We start from the raw sequence: 10,058 nt of genomic DNA on the forward strand, positions 1-10,058 counted from the left end.
TAGATAGTTCAGTATCATCAGCTCCTCAAAAGTGTATTTCCTACTTCCTAGGGCTATCTTAGCATGTTAAACACGACACTATAAGATACACTTACTTGAACTGCCAGACACAAACACAACATTGTTACAAATCGTGTCATCTTTTCCATACACGATCACAAACCCGTTTAGAAACAGACCCCATGATACGCTGTTTAGAGAAATGACAAACATCGCTTTTGACATTTTTTTTACGAGACGTAAAATACTTAAAAGAGGGTAAAGCTTTCACTTTCCCACAAACTCAAGGGTCTCTAACAATCTTTTCATATTATTTAAAGGCCCAAAACAAATAATAATAAAACAAAATATATATAAACACCATTTATACTTCCATATGTCCAAAACTAAACCTGCAATAACCTTTCCACCTTCTCTCTGTTCTCAATTTCAATCCTCTAAATTCCAACAATTAACAACACCCATTTTGATCTTATTATCACAAACCCACATCACAAGTCACCTAATTATTATTATTATTATTATTATTATATGAACAATTTATATTAATTTCAAGAAACAAGCATGGGTTGTTTCCCTTGCACAGGTGGTGATTCATCTGCCAAAAAAGCATCAAAAAACAAGAGAATTGAGAACACCCACAAGGATCAATTGAACATCAAAGCTGATGGTATGTGTTATAGATCATCCAATTTGGGGGTATTTAGAACCCTAATTTTTTTTTTTAAATTAAGGATTTTTATGGTTTAATTTGTTGTGAATTGTTGATCTTTGATTGAAAGATTGTTGATTGTGAGTTTGTGACGATCTTGGTTGTTTAATTGATGATTTAATGTTGTAAAAATGATAAATTAGGAGAATTTGTTAACCTTTTTTTTTTTTTTTTTGTAAATTAGGGATTTTTTTATGGTTTAATTTGTTGTGAATTGTTGATCTTTTATTGAAAGATTGCTGATTGTGAGGATCTTGGTTGTTTGATTGATAGTTTAATGTTGTAAAAATGATAAATTAGGAGAATTTGTTAACTTTTTTTTTTTTTTGTAAATTAGGGATTTTTTTTATGGTTCAATTTGTTGTGAATTGTTGATCTTTGATTTAAAGATTGCTAATTGTGAGGATCTTTGTTGTTTAGTGTTGTAAAAAAATGAAATTTGTAGTTTTTATTATCATCACTAGTGACATCATTAATAGATTCAAGATTAAAAAAAGTTTTGATCTTGAAGCTGCTAGTCACAGGATATTTGATATTCAAGATTTTAAAAAAGTTTATTTATTTATTTATTTATTTTATTGAAAACAGCTTTCAAGAACATTATATGATATATATGAGCTTATTTGGATGTGAGGATGGTTGTTATTTTGAATAGTAGAAAAACTGATCACATAACCGCGATTTGCATAAATTTAAAGATTGTCGACAGTGATTATTGTGTTTTTTAGACACCATTATATGCATATATGTTTTTATTATAGTTGGTTATGTGAGTTTCATTAGTTGATAATGATATCGTTTTCAAGATGCACCTCCAAACACTCTATAAATAGTTGGATGAATAGAACATGAACGCGTTTTTATTTACTTTTTTCATTTGATTTTAATGATTATTATCCTCTCTTTTTTTCTTTCAAAAGATAATGACGGTTTTGCTACCTTTAGTGCTTTAAGTGTCTTCTTGTGTACTTAAAAATTCTAGACTTTTTGGTGTTATTATTTTACTATTTACTATTTAGCACATTTGGTTTAAATTTGTTTGTTTATATGATATAGATGCAATAAAAGTCGAGCAACGCAATGAAGTGAAGAACGAGAATGCACAAAATGTTGATCAGACGGCGGTTTATAATGAATTTGTTGAGAAGAATAAGCCTACTCTAGAGGGAAGTCGTGTGAACAACAAAGCAAAAACGTTTACATACGCGCAATTAGTGACTGCAACTGATAATTTCAAAGCTGCTTATTTCTTGGGCGAAGGCGGATTTGGTAAAGTTTATAAAGGAAAACTGGAAGACTCTGATCAGGTTAGTGAAAATTATCTTTTTTAATATATTTTAGAGGTATAAGTTTGACCAGTTTACTTTGAACGGGTTTATTTGGGTTTGGTTCGGTTATATCTCAAAGTTTGAGATAAGATAAGATTGTTTTTGTAATTTAGGTTAAAGGGTATGTGGCTAACCATTCTAATTCAAATTTGCTCTTACATTCTAATTCTAATACATAAAATTACAATCTTCTAAACCATTCAAAGTTAATTAATTTGATATATTGTTTTTTTGTGTAATTTAGCTTAAAGGGTATGCGGCAAGCGGGCTGATTGTCGGTCAAAGTCTATTTTCAACGCATAAAACCACCTTAATTTTTATTTAATGATTTAGATTTAAATTTTATTGTATTGATATTGTTTTTACTATATTAATTGGCGTGCTAATATTTTTTTATTAAAATGCATAAAATAAGTGTTTGCGGCTCTACACAACCGACCAGTCTACATCTAAAAATTGTTGTTAACAAAAAGTCTACATCTTAAATACAATTTAATTAAGAGAAGCTAAACTTAATTATAAATTCAAGAAATTAACTAATGAAAAGACCACTAAAACCATAATGTTCTTAATTTACAAATTAATTACAATTTCTTTTTGGGGGCTAATATATTCAAATTTTTATATTATACTAAAGTTTGAACATTTTAAATTTTTACAGATTGTGGCTATAAAACAATTGGATCCGAACGGGTTGCAAGGGATCCGGGAATTTGTTGTTGAAGTTTTGACATTAGGACTTGCAGATCATCCGAATCTTGTGAAATTAATCGGGTTTTGTGCTGAAGGAGATCAAAGATTATTGGTTTATGAGTACATGCCTTTAGGTTCTTTAGAAGATCATTTACATGGTATTCACATAATACTATCTTAAATTTCTTGGTGTTATTAAAACCTTTTTAAATAAAGCAAAATCTTTTTCTCAAAATTTTGTTATTTTTTTTATGTTTTCAAATTGAGACTGAATCAAAAACTGAAATTTTGGGTTGCACTATTTATTAAATTCTTATAATTTATTCATAAATTCGGTTCGGTTTGATTCAGCCTTTTCGGTTTTAATTACACAAAAACTGAAAGTTTGGTTTCGAAAACATGAAACCAAACCGTCGGTTTTTGTTTGGGTTCGGTTTATTCGGTTACGCATTGGTTTGGTCGGTTTTAGGCTCAAACTGAATCAAAAACTGAAATTTCATTTCTTTAAGTTATAAAGACCGCTTTTTAGTTTTTTCGGTTTTTGGTTCAATTTCATTTGCCATAATGAATTTGGGTCCAAAGTAATTAAAGTTTTATAAGTTACTGAAATATCAAAATTAAAAAATGAAAGTTCACTAACTTGGTTTGGTTTTAGACTTTTAGTTACATGCAAAGCCGAAACCGAAGTTAAAGTTTGTTTTTTGTTTGAATTTGGTTATTTCGGTTCGGGTTTTCGGTTACAGATTAATTTTTAATAAAATTATATGAACCAAATGTCTACCCTTAAAAAATATAATTATATGGGCCGACCTGTTTTTATAAAAAAGTGATTTTTTTACGCTAGGTCATTGGGCCAACATTAGACGGCTTGATTGGAACACTCGGATGAAAATAGCAGCGGGTGCAGCACGAGGGTTAGAGTATTTGCATGACAAAATGAATCCACCGGTTATATATAGGGACTTAAAAGGCTTCAAATATATTATTAGGTGAAGATTTTCATGTCAAACTATCAGATTTCGGGTTGGCAAAAGTGGGCCCATCAGGAGATAAAACTCATGTGTCGACCCGAGTGATGGGTACTTATGGTTATTGTGCTCCTGATTATGCAATGACTGGTCAACTCACTTTCAAATCAGATGTTTATAGTTTTGGAGTTGTGTTATTGGAGCTAATTACAGGTCGAAAAGCGATTGATAATACAAGAAGTACACAAGAGCAAAATCTTGTTGCTTGGGTAAGTTCTTTTTATTATTATTATTATTATTATTATTATTAAGATTTAAGAAGCTTATTTTAAGGAAATATCTTCATTGGAGTTTACTTTTGGCTTTTTAATATTAAAAAGATTTTTTTTTCATTTGTTAATAAAAAAATCTACCTAAATATGTATTTGGTTTCTTTTATTATTATTTTTGATATTTAAGATGCTTTTTTGAAAGAAATACTACTATTGGAGTTTATTTTAGCTTTTTTAAAATAAAAAGTGTTTTTTTTTTCACTTGTAGGGAATAAATTTGATAAAAAGGGGGGATACCAAATATGTATTTGGCTTCTTGTTACCAAATTCGGTTACACATATATAATTAAAATTATTAGAAAAAGAAAAAGTGCCCTTGGTTACTTTCATTTTTTTTTAATTTTGTTGAGTAAAACTTTATTAAATTATCAAGTATAAAGTAGTTTATTAAACATTTTTCATGAAGTTTGTATTCTTTTTTTATCAAGTGAAAAAAAAAGGAATATATTCTTCATGAAGTATGTATTCTATTTATTTTTAAAAAAATGAAAACAAAGAAACAATAATGTAATAATATCATGAAATATTTTTGAATGAAACAAGAAAATATATTTTTCATCATAAAAAATGAAAACAACGAAATAATTAACCACAGTGTCTTATGTTTTAATTTTGGAAGAAGTTGATATAAAGTTTATCCATTGGGAATCTCTTTTTGTGATGTGTTTTTCTTTTAAGGGAGTCATCTACAATCCAAATATTTCAGTCTCAAATTAATGAGGTTTTTGGGGCCACATATTTGAAGCATCTGATGCTTGTTTTTGTACTTTTTGGAATTATTATTATTAACTAATGAAATATAAATTTATCTTTTTGTTTTATAACCCATTTTACCCAAGCACAGCCTGAATTTACTTGTTTATAGCTAAACAGGTCAAAATTGTCATTTTTAAAACAAGAATAAATTTTTATGTGTAATAAGTTAACTTTAAAAATTATATTGGATTTCGTTAACCGAATACGTTTTCTGAGGAAATTGTCACTAAATGATCATCAGGTTTCATCAATGACTCGTATTGTTACGTTGTATTGAACCTTTCATAATTTGTTTAGGGGTGTAAAAAAGCCGAGCCTGAGCTCGTTAAGGATTGAGCTATAGCTCATTTGACTTGCAAGAGCTGCTCTAGCTCAGCTCGTTTCGAGCTTTTTTTCAACTCGTGAGTAGTTTTTTAGCTCAGGCTTAGCTTAAATTCGGTTCGTTTATTATTTATTAATTTGTTTAAACACATTTTTTAATATTTTGTATATTTTGCAATTATAATTTTTTATATACAACATAATATATATTTTTAGTTATTTTTTAACATAATTATGCAGATAATAGGCTCAATAATTGTTTTCTTTTTTCGAAAACCTAATAATAATTGATGAATAATTTCTGTATAGGCCCGGCCGTTATTTAAAGACAGACGAAAATTTTGGCAAATGGCGGACCCTGTTCTAGAAGGTGAATATCCGGTACGAGGACTGTATCAAGCACTAGCAATTGCTGCAATGTGTGTTCAAGAACAACCGAATATGAGACCACTAATTGCTGACGTGGTCACCGCACTCAATTATCTTGCTTCACAAATTTATGATCCCTCAACTAACCCTGCTCAAACTTCTAGAAGGTCTTCTCGTGGTCAACGGTCCCTTGATGAAAAGGAGCACTTAAAAACGGAGGGGTAGTTTTGTCTTTTGCGTTTTGTGCATATGAAATGGCGTTCGGGTTATTTTTGGCATCGAAACGAGGTCGTTGATAAAACTTTTGACATTGGTTTCTTTTTTTAGGGTAGAAAAGGTTTAAAGGAATAATGATATGATATATAGTAATATTTTCTTTTTCTTTATGTTAAATAAAGTCTTACAAAATTTTATCAAGATCTTGTGAGTTTTGCTTCGTAGTAATCAGTGTTCTTGTTCGGCCGGTTTTGATAAAAGTTTTAGGCCAAATCGTTAAGTTTGGCGGTTTGAACCGGTTTGTTTTTTCATTTTTGTTTGTTTCAAAATATCAGTTGGTAGTTTGTTTGAACCAATTTATGATTATTGGTTGTGCAAAAAGAATAAATTTACATTGTATAATTTTGCCATAAAATACATCATAACCTATTCATTCATAACTTTTTTTAGGTTTTCAAATGTTTAGGTTCCATAAGTATAAGAAATTGTTCATATAAATATTTTTTTATAATTTCTAAAGTGAGAATAAATTCACATTTTAATCATTTTCTTATAATTGTTAAGAACGTATATAATTGCATATTCAAAATTTTAAAATAGATACAAATACATATTTAATAAAAGTCAAACAACCGATTTCAAGTTCCAAACCGGACTGATTCAATAAACCATCAAACCAGACCGTAAACCAAACCATTTGGACATCAAACAGGCCGGATTCGGTTTGGATAAACATCCTTTCGGTTTGGTCAATTTATGAACAAATCAAACATGATGCAAAACTACCATCGAGCCGGGGGTCTCACCGGAAGCAGCCTCTCTATCCCTATGGGGTAGAGGTAAGGCTGTCTACATCTTACCCTCCTCAGACCCTAACATAGTTTTCCTATTGGTGGGATATACTGAGTACGATGATGATGAAACAATACATCTTTGAGAAACACAAGCATTAAGTACAACTTTCAAAAGTGTCCTTCAAACCCTAAAACTGTTGGAAAAAGAAAAAAAAATCTAAATGGCAGCTAATATAGTTGACAGTTATCTGTTAATTAGGTAAACAAAAATCAGGTGGCACAATAATTTCTTAAAAAATGTTTTGAACAATAAGTGTATCGAGTCAACCCAACCTGACCCGTAACAAATTTTAATTTTACAGCCATGTTGCGGTTTATATACTAGGCCCGAGGGTAGCGGGACCGGCCTTTTTTCCTTAAGAATTCGGGAATTTCCACTGAGTTGACTTCTGCGAAAGGTGTTGACCAATGGTTGGTTATGGTTGAACCCGCCTGCATCTACACCAAATGACCAAATTGACAAATGTAATTGAATTTTTTCGGTATAGGTTGCAATTTCAAATGTAAGGATTAATTACACGGATAGTCCCTGATTATCCAAAATTACCCCAAAAAACTAATTAAAATACCATGTTTATCTATTTCATTAAAAAAATTATAATATGACAATTCTACCCTTATATGCCCGATCCCGCTTATTTTATCATTTTATTTTAAAATGAGATTATTACTTAAAATAACAAAAATAAAAAATGTTTCTGGTCAACTCAACCTGGCGCGCACCAAACATCTATTCATTTTGACCCGTTACCCAACATGTTTGGCCCGTCCATTTAGCCACCACTACTCGAACAATTTTTAAAATCAAGATTGAACGGTACCTGGGGAGGCGGATCATTAGTTTCTTGTGGCTTGAATCCGGTTGCTATTAGGGTGATACTCACCTAAAATTCACATTTATTTATCAAATTTTTAGAAACCAAATAATAAAAAGGCAGTAAAAACTTTCACTTTTGAAACAGTTGTGGTATTAGATTAAAACTTGAACTTACTTGACCGCTTATTGACGGGTCAATTACGGCTCCAAAGATTAAGTTTGCACTGGGGTCCACAAGATCGTATATAACCTCGGCTGCAGTATTCACCTGCGATACCATAATTTCATTGGTTGACCAAAAACTCCAAAATGAACACTGACTTTGACTTTAAAAAGTCAAAACAGGTTAGTGTTACAGGTGTAAAATTGATAATGAACCTTTTAAAGATGTCAATAATACAGTAATGGGACATTAGTAATTATAAATGTATAAAGGATGAGCATTGAATTTTGGATAACAAAATAAATAATGAATATTAATAATTTAAAAAAAGAAAAAGTCAAAGAGAGACCTCAAGTAAAGTCAAATCCATGCCACCAGTAATATTCCAAACAATTCCAGTAGCTCTTTCGATACCAATATCTAACAATGGTGATTGAATTGCATTAAATGCAGCATCTCTTGCCCTTGTTTTCCCTGTAACCAAAAACACACCAATTATTGAATTCAAACTTTCGGGGTGTTTGGATGTGCAGATAAACCGATTCTGGTTTTGGCTTTCTGAAACTTGAAGCCCAAAATAATCAGATTTGTTTGTGAGTCGTGCGAGCGTCTCATTTATATTAACTTTTACTTAATATATAAAACATGTATTCGCATATAATTATTATTATAAAATAATTAATAATTAATAAACGAACCAAGGCCGAGCTTTAAACACTACTAACAAGCCGAACACGAGCTTTAAAAAAGAGCTTGAAATGAGCAGAGCTTGAGCTTAGGCAAGCTCGGGCTCGGTTAGGTTATGATGATAGTTTAAAAAAAAAGTAATAAAATTCAATAACAATTAAAAACCTTGAAAAAACATGAAATCCAAATATTATTTACCAGTTGCAGTCCCTATTCCCATTAATGATGAGCCTGCATTCGCCATAATTGCTCTAATATCAGCAAAATCCACATTAACCAATCCCGGTATCTGCAATTTGAACATAACTTATATTATAATGATCAAGATTCAAGAATCATTGTTTGTATAAAAAAAATGGATTAAACGGGTCAACCTGCAAAACCCGCCAGGCTGACACAAAGTCACAAACACAACCCGTTTTACTAAACCGGTTCACGGTTTGACCCGAACCCGTTTATACCAAACCCGCGTATCTCGTGTCGTGTCAGAAGTTCACCCGTTTATACCAACCCCAATTTATTTATTAATTTGTTTGTGAATTTTGTACTGTGATAATATCTGAAATGCCACGAACGCCTTGTCTGAGAATATCATCGGCTAGATTAAACGCATCGGTTACAGGGGTAGAAGGGGAAATTGCGGTCAATAATTTATCATTCGGAATGACAATTAACGTGTCGACATTTTCTCTCAAAGATGCAATTCCTTCTTGTGCCTGAATTGCCCTTCGTCTGCCCTCGAAAGAAAACGGAGTTGTCACGATACCAACAGTCAAAATACCCATTGACTTTGCAATCCCTGCGATCACCGGGCCTGCACCCGTACCCGTTCCTCCACCCATTCCCGCCTGCACAAAAAAAGTAAAAATTAACAGCACGAAAGCAGTTGACTAATAACATATACGTATTATAACAAAAAACCATTCCCGTAACAAAAACCATATCTGACCCATCAAGAGCTTCTTCAATCGAACATCTACTTTCTTCAGCCGCATTCATCCCAACATCCGGGTTCCCACCTGCCCCGAGCCCTCGGGTCAACTCTTGACCAATCTGTAACCTTTGACGTGGAAAAACAGGCGACATTCTCAAAGCTTGAACATCCGTGTTAACTACCCAAAACTCAACGCCCGTCATAGCATTCTCAATCATACGGTTGACCGCGTTTGACCCGCCTCCACCGACGCCAATCACCTTAATCTTGGCAGCGTTGTACCCAACGGGCCTCGTTGAATCTTTCAAACTCTCAGTAATATTATTATTAGTAGTAGTATTTTTATTATTACTAATAATGGTTTTGTTTCCATCGCCTTTGAGAAGATAAACGTCCGAGTGTAGGTTAAGAAATGGGTCGTTTTTGTTGGATTTGTTTGTTGAAGAACATTTGATTATGTTTTTGGGGGTGTATGCAACAATGTTGTTGTGTTTTAAGGTTGATGGTCTTTTAAGGTTTTGAGGTTCTAAAGGTGTTAATAATGGGAATGCGCATGTTGTCATTGTTACGGATCGAGAAATGGGATTTCAAAACCGAAAGAAGTTGTGATACGTGGATGTAATGAGAAGGGTTACCTGCAGAACAAAATAAAGAAACTGAATTTTGAATCTTGAACTGAATACAACCAGTTTAACTCATTTATCTTGAATCTAAGTTTAAAAACGGGTCGTGTTTGCGTTGACTTGTTTAACTCGTTAGTTAACATGTTGACATACTATCCCGTTCAACACATATTTTTACAATCCACCAACCGGATTAACACGTTTACAACTTGGTTATTACCCGCCAACCCGTTTGATACGTTGATAAATGGGTAAACGGTTGTGTCTGGACTCAGCGTTGACCTG

At 32.0% G+C, this 10,058-nt stretch overlaps 1 protein-coding gene and 1 pseudogene across 2 annotated transcripts; one reads left to right on the forward strand and one right to left on the reverse strand.

Annotated features, from left to right (window-relative positions):
* The first annotated feature begins 529 nt into the window (after positions 1-529).
* On the forward strand, positions 530-5,909 carry LOC143553605 (putative serine/threonine-protein kinase PBL7; annotated as a pseudogene). The gene is made up of 5 exons (XR_013138856.1): positions 530-670; positions 1,769-2,019; positions 2,702-2,891; positions 3,578-3,970; positions 5,420-5,909. The product of XR_013138856.1 is annotated as a putative serine/threonine-protein kinase PBL7 (transcript).
* Positions 5,910-6,775: 866 nt separating this feature from the next.
* LOC143553570 (cell division protein FtsZ homolog 2-1, chloroplastic-like) lies at positions 6,776-9,747 on the reverse strand. The gene is made up of 7 exons (XM_077043546.1): positions 9,138-9,747; positions 8,765-9,064; positions 8,415-8,505; positions 7,879-8,003; positions 7,542-7,634; positions 7,371-7,433; positions 6,776-6,981 (listed from the first exon to the last, which is right to left on the reverse strand). Exons 1-7 carry the CDS (start codon positions 9,711-9,713, stop codon positions 6,871-6,873), a joined length of 1,359 nt encoding a protein of 452 aa, XP_076899661.1. The 5' UTR covers positions 9,714-9,747; the 3' UTR covers positions 6,776-6,870.
* Positions 9,748-10,058: the final 311 nt, after the last annotated feature.

This window comes from Bidens hawaiensis, unplaced genomic scaffold, assembly GCF_021521415.1.
Source record: "Bidens hawaiensis isolate Kalapana, Puna unplaced genomic scaffold, B.hawaiensis_p1.1 tig00017340_1, whole genome shotgun sequence".
In the NCBI taxonomy this organism is placed as follows: Eukaryota; Viridiplantae; Streptophyta; class Magnoliopsida; order Asterales; family Asteraceae; genus Bidens; species Bidens hawaiensis.